The sequence below is a fragment of the Ahaetulla prasina genome, chromosome 7 (assembly GCF_028640845.1).
Source record: "Ahaetulla prasina isolate Xishuangbanna chromosome 7, ASM2864084v1, whole genome shotgun sequence".
NCBI classification, from domain to species: domain Eukaryota; kingdom Metazoa; phylum Chordata; class Lepidosauria; order Squamata; family Colubridae; genus Ahaetulla; species Ahaetulla prasina.
Genome location: NC_080545.1, coordinates 15450666 through 15475568, shown reverse-complemented (window position 1 = coordinate 15475568; position 24903 = coordinate 15450666). Strand labels below are relative to the sequence as shown.

The following is a 24903-nucleotide window of genomic DNA, read 5'->3' as shown; positions in this document are numbered from 1 at the left end:
CCAAGTGTCTCTGTTATCTCCCTCGACGCCGATGAGTCACCCAGGAACAAACTTCAGCTCTTAGTTACTCAATTGATTTGCCTGCTATGAAGAGGCACAGCAGCTCTTGCTGCCTTTATATCCTGTGGGGGTATAGCTCCATGACTCAGCACTTCCTAGGCCTGCCCCACCCCTGCTTCTGTTGTTCCCTCCTCTCCTGCCTATGAAACCTAGGGTCCAACCAAGCCTGATTGCCATCAGCTGGGTCTGAAGGCGTGGCCTGGGGGGGAAGAGTCAGGGGATGGAGGCCTCGTTATCTCTTCCACCTGGCCTGCCTCTGGCTCCTGGAGCTGAGCCAGGGAAACCGGTGCTCCTGAGGTAAATCCTGACGGCCCTTCCCCCTCACTTTCCAAGTCACTTTCTGGCAGAAGGCCCGGCTCAGGGGACACAGACACAACACCTATGACCGTTTTTCACAACTACAACCTTTGAATCATCCCCATGATCATGTGATCAAAACTCAGATGCTTGCAACTGGTTCATACTTATGACCGCTGCTGTGTCCCAAGGTCATGTAATCCCCTTTTACAACCTTCTGACAGGCAAAGTCAATGAGAAAGCCAAATTCACTTAACAGCCAGGCTACTAATTTATCAACTGAGGTGATTCATTTAACAACTGTGGCAAAAAATGAGGCAAAACTCACTAAAGAGATGTCTCACTTAACAACAAAAATTTGGGGCTCAATTGTGATTGTAAGTTGAGGACCACCTGTATTAATAAGGAAAGGGAGAGAAAACTTAACATTTTCTCAAAGAAAGGAAAGTTTCTTTGTCACCATCAACTTACTTTGAGTCTTTGGCTCTAATATGAATCCATTGTTTTAACATATCTTTTGGGGGAAAATGATGGAGTTATGCAGTTATGTGACAAATTATGCAACAAATTATGCTGTTTTATTACATTGCTCCTGGTCCTGCTAGAGATAAGGTGTTGAAGGGCACTGTGAAATTGCACCTTCCCCATCAGCCATGGTGGCGCAGTGGTTAGAATACAGTATTGCAAGCTAATTCTGTCCACTGCCAGCAGTTCAATTGTTTATTTTTTATTTATTTATTTTATTTTGTCACAACAATATATGTAGGAATCATACAAAAGATTATATAGTATATAAACATGTATGGGTAAATATAAGGAGGTATAAGCATATATATAGAAAGAAGAAAAGAAAAACAATAGGACAGGAACGGTAGGCACGTTTGTGCGCTTATGCACGCCCCTTATGGTCCTCTTAGGAATGGGGTGAGGTCAATAGTGGAAAGTTTTTGGATAAAGCTTTTAGGATTATGGGAAGAGACCACAGAGTCAGGTAAAGTATTCCAAGCACTGATGATTCTGTTACAGAAGTCATATTTTCTGCAATCTAGATTAAAGCGGTTGACATTAAGTTTAAATCTATTAGTTGCTCTAGTATTATTGCAATTAAAGCTGAAGTAGTCTTTAACTGGAAGGACATTACAATAGATGATTCTGTAAGTTAAGCTTAGGTCTTGTCGAAGGCGACGGAGTTCCAAGTTTTCTAAGCCTAGGATTTCAAGTCTGGTGGGATAGGGTATTCTATTGTTTTCAGAGGAATGGAGAACTCTTCTTGTAAAATATTTCTGGACACGTTCAATTGTATTGATGTCAGAGATGTGGTGAGGGTTCCAAACAGGCGAGCTGTATTCTAGAATTGGTCTAGCAAATGTTATACCAGCTCAAGATTGACTCAGACTTCCATCCTTCCGAGGCTGGTAAAAAGAGGAGCCAGATTGTTGGGGCCAAGATGCTGAGTCAGTAAACCGCTTAGAGAGGGCTGCAAAGCTCTGTGAAGTAGTATAGAAGTCTAAGTGCTACTGCTGTTGTTATGTTCACTTTGCATGGGAAAATAGGGGAGGGTTTAATTGAGCAGACCTGGGCACCGTTTTGATTTTTTAAATATAATTTTATTGAACTTTATCATAATGTAAAATACAAATGAAAATAAAGATAGTAGGGAAATGGGGGAGGAAAAGAAGGGGGAAGACAGCTGTGGGATATAGGAGAAACAAAAAAACCCAGTGACTTCCAACTTTTTTCAGTGTAGTAAAGTACCCCATAAGATTGAAACTTCAGCTTTTTACTTTTCCATATTCACTAGCCATTTCTTTAACAGCAAACTAATCTAATCCACAAAACCCAAAATTAAAATTTCACTTTTTTCTGTTTCAAACATAAATTCTAGTAGCAGTTTCCAAGTAGAAATAAAACTAGATGCATTTTTAATTTTAATTAAAACAGTTAATTTTGCCATCTTTGCTCTCTTCATCACTTTTCCCATCCATTCTTCCATTCTAGGAATTGTTCTATCTTTCCATTTGTGTGCATATAAAAGTGTTACTGCAGTTGACACATATAATAACAGGCACAGTTTTGAATTTTTGGCACAGCTGTGTCTTCCCCATGGAAGTCCCTGGGCCCAGCTGGGCTATCTAGTATTGGCATCACTGTCAACCAAAAATCTTCTAACAGGACACGCATTTCCCTACGTTATTAAGATGAAGTTTTTGTCGAGCTCTTGAAAGAATAGTTTCCAATCTATGCACTAGAAGGTCTTCTCTGAAAGATAATTATTCTTTTTTTATTATTATTATTTTTATTTATAACACAACACAACACAACAAACACAAAACACATAACATATATTCCCTTATTACAACTGTTTTGTAGCGGTAGTCTTCTAATATTTACATTTTCTCCCATTTCCCCTTATAATATTTATATCCTTTTTGTCCCATTATCCCTTATTACTCTATAATTTCTTTCACTCATAATATTGATTTTATACCTTTTATACATTATCTTACAAACACTTTACGCTTATGATTTCTCCCCTTTCATTATTTATTTATTTATTTATTTATTTTGTCACAACATCATACAAAAAGATTATATAGTATATACACATACAAATATATATAGGAAGAAGAAAAGAAAAACAATAGGACAGGAACGGTAGGCACATTTGTGCGCTTATGTACGCCCCTTATGGTCCTCTTAGGAATGGGGTGAGGTCGATAGTAGAAAGTTTTTGGTTAAAGCTTTTAGGATTATGGGAAGAGACCACAGAGTCAGGTAAAGTATTCCAAGCACTGATGATTCTGTTGCAGAAGTCATATTTTCTGCAATCTAGATTAAAGCGGTTTACATTAAGTTTAAATCTATTGGTTGCCCTTGTATTATTGCAATTAAAGCTGAAGTAGTCTTTGACAGGAAGGACATTACAATAGATGATTCTGTGAGTTAAACTTAGGTCTTGTCGAAGGCGACGGAGTTCCAAGTTTTCTAAGCCTAGGATTTCAAGTCTGGTGGGATAAGGTATTTTGTTGTTTTCAGAGGACTGGAGAACTCTTCTTGTAAAATTATTGTTCACTATTTCTAATCTCCAGCCAGTTGTACCATTATTTATTTGTTTGTTTGTTTATTTATTTATTTATTTTGTCACAACAATATACATAAGCATCACACAAAAAGATTATATAGTATATAAACATATATATGAAGAAATATAAGGAGGTATAAGCACATATATATATATATATATATATGTTTTCTGAGGTTTTCACGGGTGTTTGTATATAGGTCTTTGGTTGTTCGGGTTTTCTCCCGTGTAAAATTGGAAGTGTCTTGGCGATGTTTCGACGAAGTCTCATTCGTCATCTTCAGGCTTCAGCTTCGTGCTTCTGGGATATATATATATATATATATATATATATGAAGAAAAATATATATATATGAAGAAAAAAGAAAAACAATAGGACAGGAACGGTAGGCACGTTTGTGACAGCATGGTGTGCATATGTTTGATCATATGAAAATGGCTGCTTCTGCTATTTTGTGCCACGCTGGATCTGTCTAATGAGCAATTCAGATGTACCTCCTGATCCAGATTTTGATATTGATAGAACTTCTTCTGTGTTTTCAGTCACAAGTTTGGAAAAAAAGTGCTCTATATGAATTACTTAAGTGACTTGAGAGACCACCTGAAATACGAACACTTGAATATCCCTGAAGAAGTGATTCGGTATGTGATTTTTCTTCTTACTTTAATATTTACAGGTATTTTTATTTTTCTCAGACACCTGCTCAGGTTTTGATACAACTGATTTTAGATTAGCCGGCACTTTTATAGAGCTAAGCACTTTGTATCATAACCAACATGAGCCTATGAAGCTGCTTCCCAGAGTGTTGTGATGTCCTTGTCAGAGGTGGGTTTCATCAGGTTCTGACCAGTTCTGGAGAACTGGTAGCGGGAATTTTGAGTAGTTCGGAGAACCGGTAGTAAAAATTCTGACTGATCCAGCCCCCATCTATTCTCTGCCTCCCAATTCTCAGCTGATCAGGAGGGAATGGGGATTTTGCAATAACCTTTCCCTGGATTGGGGAGGGAATGGAGATTTTACAGTATCTTTCCCCTGCCACGCCCACCAAGCCACACCCACCAAGCCATGCCACGCCCACCAAGCCACACCCACAGAACCGGTAGTAAAAAAAATTGAAACCCACCACTGGTCCTTGTCCATAGTGCCACAGAACACTTAGTGTGCATGAAAATGTTTACATGTTCCCTCCAGTGAGATTGTACGTCTGAGGCACTTATCTCTTGAATACTGAGATTGTGTTTCCCCACCAGACATGATGAAAACCTTCGGATGAAACAGAAGAGCAGATCCCTTCCTCCAGCAAAACTTCCTCCACCGCGGCCTCCTCTTCCAACGCAGCAGTTTGGAGTCAGCCTTCAGTAGTAAGCACCCTGCTTTATTTGACCATGTCGCTGAATGGAACCTGACCCCAGGGGTGAAATGCTCCTGGCTCGGACCGGTAGCGATGGCAGCGGGTGGTTCAGAGAACCGGTAACAAAAATCCCACTCCCATGTTTCTTTGGCCAAAAAAATGCTTTTAAAAGTAAAAAAAAATCCTCTGATGATTGCACGGCTCAGCTGGGATTGTCCGAAGAGGTTGTAGAAAAAATGCTTTTAAAAGGCTCCTCTGATGATTCCAGCTGAGTTGCCTGATCATCAGAGGCTTTTTTTTTCTTTTAAAGGCAAAAAAATGCTTTTAAAAGAAAAGAAAAGCCTCTGATGATCAGGCAACTCAGCTGGGATCGTCAGAGGCTTTTAAAAGCATTTTTTACAACCTCTTTGACCGAAGAGGTTATAGAAAAAATGCTTTTAAAAATTAATTTTTTTAAAAAAAGTTCTCCACACCCACCCAGTCACGTTATCCTCCCACCAAGCCATGCCCACAGAACCAGTAGTAACAAATTTTACATTTCACCACAGCCTGACCCCCCTTCCAAAGATTAACTAGTTCTCCTTGATGGTATCTCAGGCATGCTACGTGTCTTGCTGCCAGGACCAAAAGCTCCCCATCTGTACTTGTAAAGGAATGCACATTGGGGATAAGGTCGGCGTGAACAAACTATTGGTAGGGGCTTACAAATAATATAAATGGGACGTGGTGGCTCAGCGGCTAAGATGCTGAGTTTGTCGATTGAAAGGTCTGCAGTTGAGCGGTTCGAATCCCTAGTGCTGCCGTGTAACGGGGTGAGCTCCCTTTACTTATCCCAGCTTCTGCCAACCTAGCAGTTCGAAAGCCTGTAAAAAATGCAAGTAGAAAAATAGGGACCACCTTTGGTGGGAAAGTAACAGTGTTCTGTGCACCTTTGGCGTTGAGTCATGCCGGCCACATGATCACGGAGACGTCGTCGGACAGCGCTGGCTCTTCGGCTTTGAAATGGAGATGAGCACCGCCCCCTAGAGTCGGGAAGGACTAGCACATATGTGCAAGGGGAACCTTTATCTTTACCTCTATAAATACTATTAGATAATCCTGAGGAAAAGGGAATTCTGCAAAAGAACTCACAATAACCCCATCTTGATTATGCTTGGGATAAGATGGAGTACTATAGAGAGAAACTCTACCAAGTTTTCTCTTCTTCTACCCAGCAATGATAGAAAAATTCCAGCCATCCCTGTTGCATCATTTCTTGACCTGCCCTACTTCACAGTACAGGACACTGAAAAATTATAAGCTTGGCCTTTTTTTTTTTTTTTTGGGCTACTCCTACTGAAAGAAAGAGAATGCAAAGAATGCATGAAGGGTTTCCTTGTAACACTTAAAGAGCGGTCTAGAGATGTTTCATTCTTGCACACCAATGCCTACTAATACAAGCTGACACTTTCTGCCTGTCCAAGTTATTAATAGCTACCGATAGTGTCATTACTCCTTTGCTTAAGACAAATGCAGTGAGCCATAATGGTGAAAGAACGATCAGAGAAGGAATAAACATCCCGGGTTTTCTATCTGAGGCAAATTTAAAAGCTTTCCTTATATTGGAGCTTCTAAATACGATGTGGGGGCTCAACCACAGGGGTTATGGAACTAATTCACAGTGGCTGGATTCATATTTCAGCCAAACTCAATTATGTCTCCCCAATATCGCTTCATATCTGGTTAGATAGATTTTTAACTCGTTTTAACAAATAGAGGGACTCCCTCATTTTAACCCGATAATAACCTTGAGGACTTGATTTGGCTGGGAGAAAGGGAACGGCCCAAAGTCCGCCAGAGGCCACCTATCCTTCAAGATCAACAAAAACCCTGATGAGTTGATATTCAATATGTTTTCTTAGCAGGAGCATCATCATCATTTTTCTTGGGTTTATTTTAGGCCCCGGCTTAAGTCAGGAAATTAAAAAGTTAGGAAAAGAAAGGCGTGCATAAGAGCACCAGCATGCCTACCATCCCTGTCCTAATGTTCCCTTTAGTTGTATTCAATTTATGTATTCCATTCATGCTTATATATATTATTTAATATGTATTTGACAAAATAAAATAAATAAATAAATAAATAAAAATAAATTGGGATTTGGGGATGGTGTCCCACGTACCATAGAGATTGCACGCTGCCAGAAATTCTTTGGGCTAAGCACTGTAGAAATCTTGTTAATAAATTAATCCAAGAAGTCTAATCTGCTTGAATCTGCTTAGCCCAAGTTGGCCAAGTGCTGAGATAACCTTAAAGGAGATGAGTCATCAAGTGTGACATGTTCTGGATAAAAGCTGGATGGTCCCTTGGTCAGAAAGCCTTGAAAAGTGGTCACTATCCTTCTGAAAGTCTGTTGATGTTCATGCTGACCACACCACTCCTGCTACTGTTAGTGGGACTTTCTGTAGACTTCTGAAGTATCAAAACCAAAGCCTTCTCAAATGGTAGAATTTTCCGGTTATGGACATGGAATTTTTTGAGACTGGTTTATCCTTGTCACCTCACAGAATTCTCCTGGGTGAACTTAAACTGGGCATTTAATTTCCAGAAAGTGAGGGAGACCTATGGCTGTAACACACAACTTTCCACCTTTGAGTCTTCAGATAATCGATACCAGGAATGAAGTTGGCTAGATGTGCATTCATGGTGACCTTTCCCAGAACCTTGGTCTATGATCAGAGGCGGGTTTCAGCAAGTTCTGACCAGTTCTGGAGAACCGGTAGCGGAAATTTTGAGTAGTTCGGAGAACCGGTAGTAAAAATTCTGACTGGCCCCGCCCCCATCTATTCTCTGCCTCCTAAATCCCAGCTGATTGGGAGGAAATGGGGATTTTGCAGTAACCTTCCCCTGGATTGGGGACGGAATGGAGATTTTACAGTATCCTTCCCCTGCCACATCCACCAAGCCACTCCCACCAAGCCACACCCACAGAACCCGTAGTAAAAAAATTTGAAACCCACCACTGCTTATGATAGTAGGAATCTGGGCATGCCAGGATATTCCACAGCTGCACAAGGGAGGGAGGGAGGGAGGGAGGGAGGGAGGAAGGAAGGAAGGAAGGAAGGAAGGAAGGAAGGAAGGAAGGAAGACAAAATTACCTAACAGATCACCTTTTTCCAAGAATCTCTATCCATCCAATTTGATCCATCAGATTGGCCATGCTGCAGATCCCATGATCCAAAGAGTATCAGATGGCGAGGAAACCCAGTTGGCCTTTCGTAAGGCTTAAAAAACTTGGCTGCATCCCTGGGCCTGGGGCTCTGAATATGTTAAGGACCCTGATTCTTGGCTTTTCTGTTAATTGATTAATTATCTCAGCTGCTGTATATATCATATTTTGGATACTTTTATTGTTTTAATTGTTTTAATGTTTAATTGCTTTCATATTTTTAGAACTATAAGCTGCTCAGAGACACTGGTTGAGACGGGTGGCTATAGAGATTGGATGGATGGATGGATAGAACAAACAAACAAACAAGCAAACCATATTTCCTTGAACAAAGTTCAAAAGCTCTTTTTGTGAAGATACACATTTCATTTTTACCCCTCTTAAGGAATTCTTCTGAAGTTACGCTGAATGAGCTCCACAACTGATTTTCTTTTCACACTGGATGTTCCAAGTAACAACTTGCCATGAAATATATTTTTTTTCTCTGTATAGGGGTATGTGTCAAAATCTATGAGATGGTAGGCACGGCATCAAAATCAATGCATTGCCTCCTTTTTTTTTTTATGAGACTCTTCTATTTTCTCTTCTTTTTTTAAAAAAAAAATGAAAGGCAGGTGAACAGATTGGAAGCAAGGTAGCTTTGCCAACGCTGGGATTTTTGTTCAGGTCATGTTTCAACCTGTTTTCTTTTCTCCCAACAGCCTCAGTGCTAAAAACAAAGGGGAATTAATACCACCTGTAATGACTCACACAGTGGCTTACTTGAAAACAAGAGGTAAGGATTCACTTCACAGCTCCCTATGGTTCCATCGCCTTAATGGAAGAGACAGATTTCTACAGACATACCGTATTTTTTGGAGTATAAGACACACTTTCCCCCCCCCCCAAAAGAGGGTGAAAATGTGGGTCCCTCTTATACACTGAATGTAGCCCTGCCCACCCACCGCCCACCCGTTAAATGGGGCACGCGGAGGCGGCAATAGGCTATGGCAATCCCTGCAGCCTGATATAGTTGAACTTCGGGAGCTGCATGTGCTAATCAGGCTGTGCTGAAGCTGAAACGGGCTGTTTGCTGCAAGGAGGCAAATTGCTGGGAGGCAGAGGCAGATAATTTTTTTCTTGTTTTCCTCCTCAAAAAAGGTAGGTGTGTCTTATAGTCCAGAGTGTTTTATATTCCAAAAAATACAGTATTTGAGCTGATTCACAGAAATGAATAATAATTTCAGACTATCCAAAATTAAGCAACACACTGAATGTTTGTGATAAATATAGGAAAATAATAAATCTAAACCTTCCCCCTCTTGCTTTCTCCCCAAATGTATACTTTTACGATGAAGAAAGCAGTAGGAAATTTCATCAGTGGAGAAAATTATTTTTAGATTACAAGACTTTATTATGAAAGGGATAGAATTAAGGTCTCTTGAGGCCTTTTTTTACACCATGCTCTTCCACACTCAGTTGGTTCCAATTTTCTCAGATAAGTAACACGTCAACAAAAGAATTTAAGAAACAAGGGAGGACAGTGAAAAATTAGACTGAATTTGAAAACTCTTGTAACTCAGAATTTGCTGAGTATAACATGTACTCTATTCGTGAAATACAATTCAAAACCTGAATAGATTTTTTAAAAAATTGAATGATTTAATGGATGCAAAATTTGAAGACAGTTATAGAAGTGAAATGTGGCAATTTGAACGGAAAAAGAATAAATAAGAGCCATGGTGGCTTAGTGGTTAGAATGCAGTACTGCAGGCTACTTCGGCTGACTGCCTGTAGTTTGGCAGTTGTATTACAATTTTACAAATAAATTGAAGGTGTGTGGACTTCCATCTCCCTGAATTCCACACATTTTCAAGCTGCCACGGTTGAGAAATTTTACACTAATCCATAAAGTGGTGACCGATATTTTTCTCACTCTTTGAAACCAACTACCAAATGTCTTTCTGAGCCCTCTGCTTCTTCCGTGCATCCCATACAAACAAGCCAGTGGTGAAATCCAATTTTTTTTTACTACCGGTTCTGTGGGTGTGGCTTGGTAGGCGTGGTGTGGCTTTGTGGGCATGGCAGGGGAAGGACATTGCAAAATCCCCATTCCCTCCCCACTCCTGGGGGAAGGATACTGCAAAATCCTCATTCCCTCCCCACTCCTGGGGGAAGGATACTGCAAAATCCCCATTCCCTCCCCGCTCCTGGGGGAAGGATATTGCAAAATCCCTATTCCCAGCCCACTCTGGGGCCAGCCAGAGGTGGTATTTGCCGGTTCTCCGAACTACTCAAAATTTCCACTACCATTTCTCCAGAACCTGTCAGAACCTGCTGGATTTCACCCCAGAACCAAGCAAAGCAATAGACTCATTTTTCAGTTCTTTCCAGCTCATTAAACAGGAGATGCAAATTGGGGCTTAGATTTCTACTCATGCCTAGTTTGCTTGAGTAAACGTCTCTGCATAAAATGTTTTTGTTATGGAAGAAAACTGGCCTGGGATGATCACTTTGCCGTTATAAAACACTAAACAATCACAGCAATGCAGCAGAAGTGGAGAAAAAAATACTTTCAGCTGATTTCTGGCGAAGAAAAAAAAATGAAACAATTTGTTAATATGAACCAGTATTGGAAAAATGACGCTTATATTCACAAGAATGCTGAGTATTTAATCTGGAAGGTCAAATGAATGACAGTGGCAAAAAGTAACTTCAATCCTTCCCTCTTCAAGGGCTGAAAACGGAAGGGCTGTTTCGAAGATCAGCGGGCCTCAAAAGTATTCAAGAGATTCAAAAACTTTACAATCAAGGTAAGTAGCCCTTTTATTAGCAAGAAATAAAACAAAAAACAAGCACCTGGCATGCAAACATAGACTCATTTTCATTAGTTGTTTGATTAGTCACAAAACTCTTTAAAAAATGAAATGCCATATTAGATAGGTGAGGAGTAGGGGCATCTGTAAGTGGATGGGAAGGTGGTCAAACATTCAAAGTGAAAAATTGGTGCACACCTGAGCAGGTGGAGCTATGAGAGGCTGCTGATATCCTGAATGATTCCCCCCAGTTAGTTAATTTATGAATAATGCAGTTCCCAAAAATATATACTAGCAAGATACTTTTCTTTTTAATTTAACCCGTTCAAATTGGTCGCCACTCCACGCTAGGCCTTTAATGGATTGGAGAGATGCTATCTTAACCTTAAATCGAGAAGGAAGGAGCTAGGACCAGCATTTAAAACAGTTTGAACAAATGAGTCGTGACCAGCTTATGTTGATGGTTTCATAACAGCTATGAAATGACAAATTGTGAATCCTGCATAGCTTGATTTTCTCTAAACAGCAATATCACCTCCTCTGCTTTTTCCTTTATTTTTTTACTGCTTTTTTCCTGTAGATACAATGTCAAAAGAAATCATTTCTGAAAAGCACTGGAGTCATTTTATGAAATGTTTTTATAGTGCAAATATCTTGCTGCTAGATAATAACATACCATTGTCACCACAATAAGGAAAAAAAGAATATGCAGTATAAGATTACTCTATCTCTTATCGGATATAAAATTGAATTACTTTGGAAAAAAAAGAATAAATTACCTTTTGATAAACTTCACAAACTCTCTTAAGTGGAAAAGATCTGCATTTTAGCCAGCTTAGAGCCAATGAAAATATGGAAATGATGTTCAAATTATAGCTGTAGCAAGAAGGGTCTTGAGGTTATGAAGTAGGTGGGTAGTTGGATAGGTAAGGAAAATGGAGCGCTGCCCATCTCATTGCAGGGTGACTGTGGGAGAACATCAAAATAAGTAAGATAGGTAGACAGACCGACCGACAGACAGACACACAGAGAGAGAGACGATGATGGATGGATGTATGCATGAATAGATAATGTTGGATGGATAGGATAGATGGATGGATGGATGGATGGATAGATAGAGAGATAGATAATGGATAGATAGATGATGGATGGATGGATGGATAGATAGCTGTGGATAGATAGAATAGATAGATAGATAGATGATGGATAGATAGATGATGGATGGATAGATAGATGATGGATGGATGGATGGATGGATGGATAGATAGATAGATAGATAGATAGATAGATAGATAGATAGATAGATAGATAGATAGATGATAGATAGATAGATGATGGATGGATGGATGGATGGATGGATAGATAGATAGATAGATAGATAGATAGATAGATAGATAGATGATGGATAGATAGATGATGGATGGATGGATTGATAGATAGATAGATAGATGATGGATAGATAGATGATGGATGGATGGATGATGGATAGATAGATAGATAGATAGATAGATAGATAGATAGATAGATAGATAGATAGATAGATAGATAGATAATGGATGGATGGATGGGTGGATGGGTGGGTGGATAGAGACAGACAGACAGACAATATAAGATGGTGGATGGATGGATGGATAGAAATAGATAGATAGATAGATAGATAGATAGATAGATAGATAGATAGATAGATAGATAGATAGAGGATGGATGGATGGATGGAAAGATATGGATGGATGGATGGATGGATGGATGGATGGATGGATGGATGGATAGAGACAGACAGACAATATAAGATGATGAATGGATGGATGGAGAGAGAGAGAGATAATTTTGATGTTGACAGCCATATGTATATGTATGTATATATGTATGTATGTTTGTGTGTATATATATATACATGCTCACACAAATGTGTAAAATCACAATAAAATCATAATAAAATACAAATTATAACTAAGACTAAAAGATGGAGAGGAAAAAACAGGGTGGGAGCTGCTATTAGCTGACCTCCAGTGTAATACTCCCCCGTTGGAACCCCAAACTAACTGGCAGAACCAGATTTTCAAGCTTTTGCAGACAGTTCAGGAAAGCGGGAGCCAATCTCACGTCAGGAAGCAAGATGTTCCAAAGGCCATGCTGAAATTCCTTGATTGACAGAATCTGCAGCATGCTTTCTCTGTCGGTATTAGTGGGGCGGGCCTGTCCCATAGGGGTAAGAACAGCTTCTCAAATAACCTGGATCGATGCCATGCAGGGCTTCATAAGTAATAAACAACACCTGGAATTGCATTCAGGAGCAAACCAGCAACGAATGCAACACATGGAAGAGTGATGTAACATGGGCCACTCTAGAGGCCCCAAAGATTGTCTGTGCTGCCGCACTCCGCACCAGTTGAAGCTTCCAAAGGCTCTTCAAGGGTAGCCCCATGTTGAGTGCATTGCACTAGTCCAGTGATGGCTAACCTTTTCCGGACCAAGTGCCCAAAGCGCATGCAGGCATGCACTCAAACCCACCCAAAATGCAATGCACATATGGGCCCTGCGCATGCGCCCCATGCATGCACACATGCCCCGTACACACCCCACGCATACCCCTCCCACCTGTGCCCCTCTCCCCGTGCATGCATCCACGCCCCCCCTCCCGCATGCGCCTCCCTCCCTGCGCATGCACGCCAGAGACCCGAAGACCATCTGGCCAGCGAGAGACGCGCTTGCATGCGCGGTAGAGCTGAACTGGGGCAACAGCTCGTGTGCCCATAAAGAGGGTGCCAACGGTTCGCTATCACGGCACTAGTCCAAGGGTGAGATAACCAGGGCTTGAATGACCAAGTGCAGGGACTCCTGACCCAGGAAAGGTTATGAAGGGTGTTTGAATTAAATCCTCTTATTTGCATTTTCTTATACGTATTCTTTGGCATTTTCTGCTGTGCAGGTAAAACTGTTGATTTTGATGACTATGGAGATATTCACATCCCTGGAGTCATCCTGAAGGCTTTCCTCCGAGAACTTCCTGAACCTTTACTGACCTTCCCAATGTATGATCAGGTCATTCAAATCACTAGTGAGTCACTTCCCACAAATGTATGGCTTTGACTCATCTGTACTTTCTAGTGGCAACCACGTATTTTCTGAATAGCAAAACGTGGTGAAGCTAGACAGTTCTGAGATGTAGATCCCCTGCGAAGGGGATGAATGTGTCATGATGCACCTTCTCTAACTATGTGGGCTGGAAACTTGTTTTCACCTTAATATCAGATGTTTCAGGGTATTTATTGCAAGCTTACATGTATTCCTCTGAGCCCCACTGGACCTGTGCAAAGCCTACAAGATTAATGTGATGACCCGGGGCGTGACACAAAGGCAACACAGCCAGAGAACCGATATGAGTCCCTTTATTATCACCAACTGTGCCCCCAGTGTCCCTTTCAACTCTCCGGCCTGGAGAGAGCTCTTCCACCAACCTGTAATAGTCTTTGGCTGGCAATACTTCAGTCCCAAACGTTGTAAGCAGAAAACTTCTAACAAAAACTCCAAAGGCAAGACAAGGTAATTAATCCAGCAGGACAAGCAAAATAAGGAATTCCACAAGTAAAGTAGCACGGCAATAAATCAAACCCGTTGGGAGGATGCCAGGATTCAAAGAAACACCAGATAAACTCAGTGTTTGTTCCCAACAATCGTCCCTCCCATTTGCCTCTCCTTTTAAACTCCATCAGCAGCTATGCCTTGCAAAGAGGATCAGGTCCCTTTCCTCCCTCGTAAGCCACGCAACCCACGTTGCTCTTTTCTCCTGTTCTGTCCCCTCCCGGCCTCAGCCACGCAAGCTGGCTAAACGAGCCAGTAATTGAGTTCACGGCTGCTATCAGTCCTGGCAGGGAATCTGCAGCTGCCTGCTAAAGTCTCCCTTATCTTGGGGTTGCTGGGCAACCAGGAAGTCAGCAATCCAGGCCAAATGTTCAGCTTAATTCTCCACGAGTCAAAAAGTTCAGCTCACTTCTCCACGAGTCAAATAGTTCCGCTCAATTTTTGCTCGTCACGGAGCAGAAGAGCAGCCAGGGCTGCTTTTATACTCTGTGGGGTGTGGCTCCATGACTCAGCACTCTCTAGGCCTGCCCCATCCCTTCCTTTGTTGTAGCTGCCTCTCGTATCTCCGAAACCTGGGATCTAGCCAGGCCTGGTTGCCATCAGCCGGGTCTGGAGGCATGGCCTGGTGTCGTGTCCCACTCCTCCTCTGACGGCCGGGTCAGGACGGCGGGGGAAGCAAGCGAGGCACAACACCTGGGGGGGGAGAGTCAGGAGACGGAGACCTCATTATCTCCTCCACCTGGCCTGCCTCTGGCTCCTGGAGCTGAGCCAGAGGAGCCGGTGCTCCAGAGGTAAGTCCTGATGGCCCTTCCCCCTCACTTTCCCAGTCACTTTCTGGCAGGGGGCCCGGCTCGGGGGGGCGCAGACACAACATCTCCATTCCTCCCTGTGCTACCTAGGATGAGGAGGGGGTGGGCCTTGGTCTTCATCTGAACCCCGTCTCCCTTGTTCTACCTCTCCCCTGCTCTGCCCAGCCTGCTTTTCCCCAGTTTTTTCCACAGCCAATGGATCCACTCTCTCACTCTCTGTCAGCTGTTCCTTTTCCCCTTCAGATTCAGACTCCAACAGGGGAATGACACTTTGATTGGCCAAGACACAGAGACATATTTGATCCTGCTTCTCTCTCACATCTTCTGGAATTTAAAAAAGGGAAGACTGAAATGGGGTTGGTTCAAGGGTGGGTTGCTAGGGGTTTGCCCGAGTCCGGAAGAACCCGTAGCTAATGTTATGGTTTGTTCAGAGAACTTCCAAATCCCACCCCGGCTGACCCTGCCCACCACCCAGACAGACAGCACTGTCTGAAGATGCCTCCATGGTCATGTGGCCGGCATGACTAAACACCAAAGGCACATGGAACGCTGTTCCCTTCCCACCAAAGGTGGTCCCTGTTTTTCTACTTACATTTTTTACGTGCTTTCAAACTGCTAGGTTGGCAGAAGCTGGGACAAGTAACAGGAGCTCATCCCGTTTGCGGCACTAGGGATTGGAACCGCTGAACTGTCCATCTTTCAATCTACAAGCTCAGTGTCTTAGCCACTGAGCCACTGCGTCTCTTATCCTCATCTTCCCTACTGTTGCACAAAATATTACATGGATATATTGTGGAGGAATCAAACTCAACACAAGAGAGCATTTATTTTTACCTAATTGAATTAGGAAGCAGGTTTTATCCAAGCAGGTCACTTCAGGAGGAAGATTCAGCTAGAATCGGTGAATGAAATGGTTAATCCCTTGTCTTTTCTCACAGGTGTGGAAAGTAGTTTGCGAGTGACCAGATGCAAAGAAATTGTACACAGACTTCCGGAGCACAATTATGTGGTGCTGAAGTTTCTGATGTGCTTTCTCCATATGGTTGGTACAAATTACTAAATCCCCAACTTTGTTGCTGTTTTTGAAGCTCTCTCTTAACTGACTCTTCTGGTACCAGACCCAAAGTGTGTCAGCAGGGTATGGTCGAAAAAGTCAAGAGGGCGGATGCAATAGGGTGATTAACACTGCCTGGTTTTTTATGTTTATGATGAGGATCCCATCCTAGCAGCCATCAGGACTTTTTTATTTTTTTAACCATAACCTGCAGAAAACCTGGTACCCATAATGGTATGTAGGAATGACCTTTGGAAATAGGAAGAATAGCCACCGCCTACATCAGGGCTGTCAAATTCGCAGCCCATGGGCCGGATGCGTCATGTGCTGGCCACGCCCTCGCCCGGTTTAGCGAAGGGGGAAAAACAGAGGTGCTATTCAGCAGGTTCTGACCGGTTCTAGAGAACCGGTAGCAGAAATTTTGAGTAGTTTGGAGAACCAGCGAATGCCACCTCTGGCTGGCCCTGCCCCCATCTATTCATCGCTTCCCGAGTCCCAGCTGATCTGCTGGGTCTTCTTTTGTTGCCCTGCACAGGAGAAAGGAGCTGGAAAGCAGGTTGGTGGGGTGGGGAGGTAATGGGGATTTTGCAGTATCCTTCCCCTAGGAGTGGGAGGGAAGGGGGATTTTGCAGTATCCTTCCCCTGGAGTGGGGTGGGAATGGAGATTTTGCAGTATCCTTCCCCCAGGAGTTGGGAGGGAATGCGGATTTTGCAGTAACCTTCCCCTGGAGTGGGCTGGGAATGGGGATTTTGCAGTATCCTTCCCCTGGAATGGGGTGGGAATGAGGATTTTGCAGTATCATTCCCCTGGAGTGCAGTGGGAATGGAGATTTTACAGTATCCTTCCCCTGCCATGCCCACCAAGCCACGCTCACAGAACCGGTAGTAAAAAATTTTGAATCCCACCACTGGGGGAAAAGTCTCGATACGTCATGTGACGCCACCATGACGACATAAGTTTGATACCCCTGACCTAGACAATAATCCAATAAACAAAATCGGAGTCTAAAGAAGGCGTAGAAAGGAAGGTCTCAGAAGGGTCTCTCTAGTTTTGGGGAGAGTAAAAATAAGGAAGGGCCAAATTAAGATTCAGTTACTGTAAATTTGCAATTTTGGATTACCTCAAAGAGCTGACAGTTCCAGATGAAACTTTTATTCTAAGTTTATCGATACTTTTGCCAATACTCATCCATTACTACAGACCGTTTCAGTCATAGCTTGTTTTGCTACAAAGAATAATTTATACAGGTTAAACTCAAAAATTCAGAATAGCGTGCAAAAGTTCATTTATTTCAGTAATGCAACTTAAAAGGTGAAACTAATATATGAGGTAGACTTGTTACATGCAAAGCGAGATAGTTCATGCCTTGATTTGTCATAATTTGGATGATTATGGCTGACAGCTCATGAAAACTGTCCATGGATTCATGGAAGTTGCTTGGAAAGAAGGTTTATTGGTGAACAGGATTACATGGCTTGAGATCCTGGACAAAAAGGGCAGAGATGCTGAGGGTGCCTGGGTTTTATGCCCTCTGTTGGGCTTTGAATTTGAGCTTGTGTTCTGATTGGTTGTCAGACTCCCATGGGGCCATGCAGGGGTAACTTTGTAGGTTGTCTTTTGAGTGCCAGGCTTGGTTGACTCTTGCTGGGTGATATGATGTAATGAAAGGACTTTGGGCAATTCCTCCTATGGCTCTGCCTGAAGGAGGTAGATCTTTGTTATGTAGCATAGACTGGCTCAGGCCTTAATGGCCCATTGACAAAGGTGTGGGGGGTGGGGCTGAGTTTCTGCCTCCCTTTTAGGGGAAATATTCTGCCTTTTTAATATTACCTACAATATCTCATTTTCCTAGGAGAGGGATGGGTGCTAACTTCCTATAATACTATTTTATCTTACTATTTTTATACTATAATGCAATATTGAAAGAACTCAGTTTTTAATATATATATTTTTCGGATGGAATTATTCCTCTCTACTCCATTAGAAATGTTCTATTCCCAAGCCATTCTATAGATGTCATGTTCTTCCTGTATATTTAACAGTTACATTTTCTCTTATTTATTTGGAGCCGCAAGAGAAAAGCATGAGCTTTATTGGTTGGGGAAATGTGTAAATTATATAAGTGCTGGGCAGAAAGTATTAGAAAAAATCAAAATAATGCCCATAATTGCATGAGTGAAGTTGATCTCTTCTTTTAAATTGAAGACCTTTTTGAATGTTTACATATACATATACATATACATATACATACATACCAGTGGTGGGTTTCAAATTTTTTTACTACCGGTTCTGTGGGTGTAGCTTGGTGGGCGTGGCTTGATGGGCATGACAGGGGAAAGATACTGTAAAATCCCCATTTCCTCCCAATTAGCTGGGACTCGGGAGGCAGAGTAGATGTTTAGTGTTTCCAAAAACACTACACTACTAACCAAAGCATATAAAACATTTGCTAGACCAATTCTAGAATACAGCTCGCCTGTTTGGAACCCTCACCACATCTCTGACATCAATACAATTGAACGAGTCCAGAAATATTTTACAAGAAGAGTTCTCCATTCCTCTGAAAACAACAAAATACCTTATCCCACCAGACTTGAAATCCTAGGCTTAGAAAACTTGGAACTCCGTCGCCTTCGACAAGACCTAAGTTTAACTCACAGAATCATCTATTGTAATGTCCTTCCTGTTAAAGACTACTTCAGCTTTAATTGCAATAATACAAGAGCAACCAACAGATTTAAACTTAATGTTAACCGCTTTAATCTAGATTGCAGAAAATATGACTTCTGTAACAGAATCATCAGTGCTTGGAATACTTTACCTGACTCTGTGGTCTCTTCCCATAATCCTAAAAGCTTTAACCAAAAACTTTCTACTATTGACCTCACCCCATTCCTAAGAGGACCATAAGGGGCGTGCATAAGCGCACAAACGTGCCTACCGTTCCTGTCCTATTGTTTTTCTTTTCTTCTTCCTATATATATATTGATGCTTATACCTCCTAATATTTACTCATACATATGTTCATATACTATATAATCCTTTTTATATAATGTTGTGACAAAAATAAATAAATAAAATAAATAAATAAAAATAAAATAAATAGATGGGGATAGGGCCAGTCAGAATTTTTGCTATTGGTTCTCCGAACTACTCAAAATTTCCAGAACTGGTCAGAATCTGCTGAAACCCACCTCTGATACATACATACATACATACATACATACATACATACATACATATTCAAAAAGGGCTTCGATTTAAAAGCAGAGATCAACTTCACTCGTGCAATTATGGGCGTTATTTTGATTTTTAAAAAATACTTTCTGCCCAGCGCTTATACCTTGCTAGATGTGTTGTATATGTTCTGAGTTCTACGCCTTTCTTTCTTTCTCCAGGTGTCACAGGAAACCATTTTCAACAAAATGACCAGTTCTAATCTTGCTTGCGTCTTTGGCTTGAATTTAATCTGGCCACCCAACAGTGCGCCATCCTTCAGCGCACTGGTGCCTATCAATCTTTTTGTTGAGTTGTTGATCGATTTCTATCCCATCATCTTCAGTTCGCGAAAGGTGCCTGGCGAACGCTTGCCTTGAAAAATCAAAAAGACTGAGGACTGTAAGGAAAGAAAACACAGGAACCTTCCCGTACTTTTCTGTGCAAGGCAACAGGAGAAGAATTCCCATGTTACAAGGCAAGTTTCGGACGAGGAAGAGAGTCGTGTGTTTATGAGAAAAAAAAATAAAAATCAGAAGTCTAGCAGCCCCTTTTCCAATTCATGCATTTTTATTAAACTGTAACAGCTTTCATGAATTCTGGGATTTTATTTTATTTTTTGCACTATCCACCAGCCTGTCGTTTGCTTAGCTCAGCATCAGTGCTCAAACAATTCTCTTCCTTGGGGCCATCTTCCTTTGTAAGCCCTTTAAAAAATGCATGAAATCACCAAGCCGTCTGTTTTTGAGGGACATTAATGCCTGAGCTGTGAGTACTGATTGAATGATAAACCCAGACTTCCTTTGCATCATTGGGAATAAGACGGGGATTCACAATGTGCATCTGTTATGTGCCCCCCCCCACAGAGTGTTAGTGGCGGGTTGGACTGATTCTAGGCCGACGAACAGACAGAATTATAAAAGTTTTCGAATGGCATTCAAAGAACATTTAGAAATGTAGTTTCTGTGTTGTCCCCTTTGCTTCCAGACGGCTACACCTTAAGAGAATTCTGTTTTCTATGCGGCGCATGCCAGGAATTAAATGTGCTGTTAAATCAAGCCTCATGAATTATTCAGGGGAGTTTATAAGAAAATTTCTGGTGTGAGAAATATGTGTTTCAAATTTCCCCAACTCTTTAACAGAAGTCCTGGAGATGTCTCCCGCAGTGACTTTGATAACGGTTTCTCTTTACAAATGATAATTGCACAATTCCAGCTTTTGTGAGGCAGGGGCCCTGGTGAACTCATCCCTGATTATCGAAGAGCAATTTTCAGGCCATTTCCATTGCAGAAAAGAAGGTGATTACTAAGGGTAATCTGCAGAAACACACAGACTGCAGTTGGACGCAGGACAATTAAAAAAAGAAGAAGGGAATTGTAGCATGCAAAATCAAAACTTTGCCTTTGAAAGCTGGTGACTGACAGCGCATAAATGGAGGTAAATATTGCAGTTAAGTTAAACCACAGGGGCTTTAAAAGGGTTGCAAGATTTGTCCAGTTTATTTTTTTTAGAAGCTTCCAGAAAGAATTGGCGGAATTGAATACTTTTACTGTGCCAGACTTGAAAAGGAAAACGACAAGAGTGGCTTTTTAAAACATGGCCCTGCTGTTAGGGGTAAAAAATAAAAAAATAGAAACGAAGAATGGTCTCTCCTAAGACATTTATGTCCTATGAGCAATTTGGGTAGATAGTGGTCCATATTTTCATAAATTACTTAGTCCCTTTGTAAACAAAGTTATGTTGTTTACTGTTTTTTTTCCCCTGATACAAGAAAGAGTATTGTTGATTTTGTTGTGTGAGTTTTGAAGAGAAAACTAGAATCTGGGCTTATTGTGGTCAGGCTGGTGATTATCCACATTGTAAGAAAGGAGAAGGGGCCAAGTAAAAGCCCAAATCAAGGTCTGGATTTACTCGAGATTTGTAGATACTCCTTTTTTTTTTTTTTGTTTACATTTATACCCCGCCCTTCTCCGAAGACTCAGGGCGGCTTACAGTGTATAAGGCAATAGTCTCATTCTATTTGTATATTTTTACAAAGTCAACTTATTGCCCCCCCAACAATTTGGGTCCTCATTTTACCTACCTTATAAAGGATGGAAGGCCAGAAGGCCTTGGCCAGAAATGTGTCTGTAGTCCAGTGGTGAAATCCTACCAGTTCGCACCGGTTCGAGTGAACCGGCAGTGATAAAATCTACCGGTTCAGTGAACCAGTAGTAAAAAAAAGTAACCAGTTGGTTCAAACCAGTATTTACAACGATCAGCTGTGCCGCGCAATCTAAAATCAGGAAATCCTGCTTTCTAGTGAATCTAAATTGCGCAGCACAGCTGTTCCCCTCCTTCACTGTTCTTCTTACCTTCCCAAGCCTCCTTTTTCCACATGCAGCATGCATTTGGTGCGCACTGTGCATGTGTGCACAGCGTGCGATTGGCGTGCACTGCACATGCGCACGTGCAATGTGTATTTGGCATGCTCCGTGCATGCTGTAGACTAAGAAGATACACCAAATATATATTATAACTAAGAATATACACCAAGCAGTGGTGGAATTCAATTTTTTTTTACTACTGGTTCTGTAGGCATGGCTTGGTGGGCATGGCAGGGGAAGGATACTGCAAAATCCCCATTCCCTCCCTACTCTAGGGGAAAGGATATTGCAAAATCTCCATTCCCACCCCACTCGGGGGCCAGCCAGAGGTGGTATTTGCCGGTTCCCCGAACTACTCAAAATTTCTGCTACCGGCTCTCCAGAACCTGTCAGAACCTGCTGAATAGCACCCCTGCACCAAAGACAAATTCCTTGTGTGTCCTGTCACACTTGACCAATAAAGAATTCTAGTCTATTCTAAGATGGGGTCTCCCAACAACAAATGATTCCCAAACATGGAAACAAGTCTAATGAAAAGGGATGAAGAAGAGCAAACCATAGTTTTGGAAAGCTGTGTTACAGTCAAGACCTAAACCTGGTTGAAATGTTGAAGCAAGATCAGAAAGGAGCAATTCAGGCTTCAAAACAGTTATTTGTCAGGGATGGGCAAGGAGTTGGACTAGAAGACCTCCAAGGTCACTTCAAGCCCTAGGATCCTAAGAAATATTGCTGAGTCAAAGTAATTCTTCATTCCTCTGATGTGATTTATGTGTTACAGGAAGTAGCTGGTAGCTATAATTGCACCTAAAGTTGTTGCAACCAATAATCTAATAATAATTCTTTGTGGCAGCGGTTTCCCTTTCTGGCACATTGCATGTTTGATGACTTTGAAAGGCATGTTGGATGTTGACAGGTGTTTATGACAGCTTTAATAACATTTAGTCACAAAGATACACACACACACAAAATCCAAGAATCTGAAAAGGAGTAAAGTACTTTTCACAAAACATCTTCATGACATAGAATGAATCCAGAGGTTCAAGCAAAACATGTGGTATCCATACACCCCTGGGAAGATGTGAAGTAGAACAGTGCCAGCCAGAAGTATAAGAAATGGTTGTCCTAGTTCAAATGAATATGTATGTATGTATGTATGTATGTATGTATGTATGTATCTTTGGTTGTTCGGGTTTTCTCCCATGTAAAATTGGAAGTGTCTTGGCGACGTTTCAACGAAGTCTCATTCGTCATCTTCAGGCTGGTGTTTGCTGCTTTGTGCTCCTAGCACAAAGCAGCAAACACCAGCCTGAAGATGACGAATGAGACTTCGTCGAAATGTCGCCTATACACACACACACACACACACACACACACACACACATATATATATATATATATATTTGTTTTCTGAGGTTTTCACGGGTGTTTGTATATAGGTCTTTGGTTGTTCGGGTTTTCTCCCGTGTAAAATTGGAAGTGTCTTGGCGACGTTTCGACGAAGTCTCATTCGTCATCTTCAGGCTTCAGCTTCGTGCTTCTGGGAGCAATTCATATATATATATGAAAAAACAAGGTGGCTTTGTCTGAACCGAAACCAGGAAGCAGGTTTACTTTCCTGGCACAGTCTGTGATGAATAGGAGCAAGGAGGTAAGATTCTTATTTTAGAATAAATATATTGACAAGAGATGCAGATGCTAAATGAGGGGATTGTAAACAAAACGGTTGAATCAATGGCATCTATTAAGCAGGATAATTTTAGCTTGGAGAGTTCAATGAATGTCAACATTCAACAAATGCCATTGGAAAGATAGGGCTGATAATAATTAGACTACGGAAAACAGCCACTGCATTTCAGCTAAATCATTGTGGTGTAAGAATGTGAACAAACGAAGGCGTGTATAAGGAATGGTTTTCGATAATCTGATACGTTTAGTTGTAATGACTAGGTCAACTATTTTTAAGTCAACACAAAATCGGTAGTTAATGTATTAAATGCTTAAGCAAAGAATAAAAGAGCATCTCTTTTGTAAACAAGTTTAGCAATACTGAAATTTTAACAGATAAAAGGAGATTCAGGCTTTACCAAATCCATAGCTAGCTTTAGTGGTGGGATTCAACTGGTGTAACAACCAGTTTGCTGAGCACGCGCTCTGTGCGCACGAAGAGTCCATTAGAAAAGACCCATTACAAGCAGTGTTAAAAGCAGCTGAAACGCGGCAATCCGCTCTGCCGCGCCAGTCAGCTGGGCTTCAAACAAAAGAAATAAAGGTAGGTATAGCGCAGGGGTGGGCGGGCCCTGCTGACGGGTCGGAGTGAAACGGTTTGCTCTCAGCTGCTTTTTGGAGCAATTGGCTTGCCCGAACCAGACTGAATAGGCTGAATCCCATCCCTGGCTAGCTCTGGTGGTTTGGGTCCAGAAAAAAAGAGGAAAATTGCCTCAACTGGCTGGTTTTCATGGGGGACTCTCTACTTGGCAACTAGCTCATCTTTATGGCCAGTTGCAGCATTCTGCACTCATGTGACTGCAATTTACAATGTTTTAAGCTGGTTACCAGCCTTTTCAGATAGTTTCTGGCAAAAAGCACCCATGCAAATGCATGGCAATGACCGCAGGGTTAATTTAACAACCATGATGTTTGTTGTTGTCCCACTCCTGGCTTTTTTAAGGTTCTGCTGATGAGGAACTCAGGTGAGATCGCCAGAGGAGCCTTAAAAAATTTTTTTTTTTAAGTTTAAAGGCTCTGCCGATCTCAGCTGAGGGGCATCAAGATGCCTTGATGCCCGCATTGATGTAATCTTTAAACATCTTTATTTGGTTAAAAGTGGATTGCCGGAACAGTGAAATGGTGTCTCTTTGAGTCTCTCTACAGAGACTTCATTTTATAATCAGGATAATAAAGGAAGCAGATGAAAAGAAATAACCTTCTTTCTGATGGGTTGCAGCTTCATTCAGAATAATGCCTTTCTTTGTCGCAGAGTTTGTTGCTTTTTCATTTGTTTGTGTTTCCCTGTAAAATTACTCACCTTTTCTGGCTGCAGCTCCTCACATAATGCTGTTCCTATTGGGGTTTTGGGGGGCAGG

At 41.6% G+C, this 24903-nt stretch overlaps 1 protein-coding gene across 1 annotated transcript in view; it reads left to right on the top strand.

The window, feature by feature from the left end:
* Window positions 1–20244, top strand: part of ARHGAP8 (Rho GTPase activating protein 8) — a 49712-nt gene extending 29468 nt beyond the window's left edge. The window contains exons 7-13 of the mRNA XM_058190535.1: window positions 3983–4081; window positions 4691–4801; window positions 8699–8772; window positions 10712–10789; window positions 13722–13850; window positions 16122–16225; window positions 19637–20244. Of these exons, the coding sequence (XP_058046518.1) occupies window positions 3983–4081; window positions 4691–4801; window positions 8699–8772; window positions 10712–10789; window positions 13722–13850; window positions 16122–16225; window positions 19637–19834 (793 nt within the window). The 3' untranslated portion in view covers window positions 19835–20244. The remainder of the gene's footprint in view (window positions 1–3982; window positions 4082–4690; window positions 4802–8698; window positions 8773–10711; window positions 10790–13721; window positions 13851–16121; window positions 16226–19636) is intronic.
* The last annotated feature ends 4659 nt before the right edge of the window (window positions 20245–24903 follow it).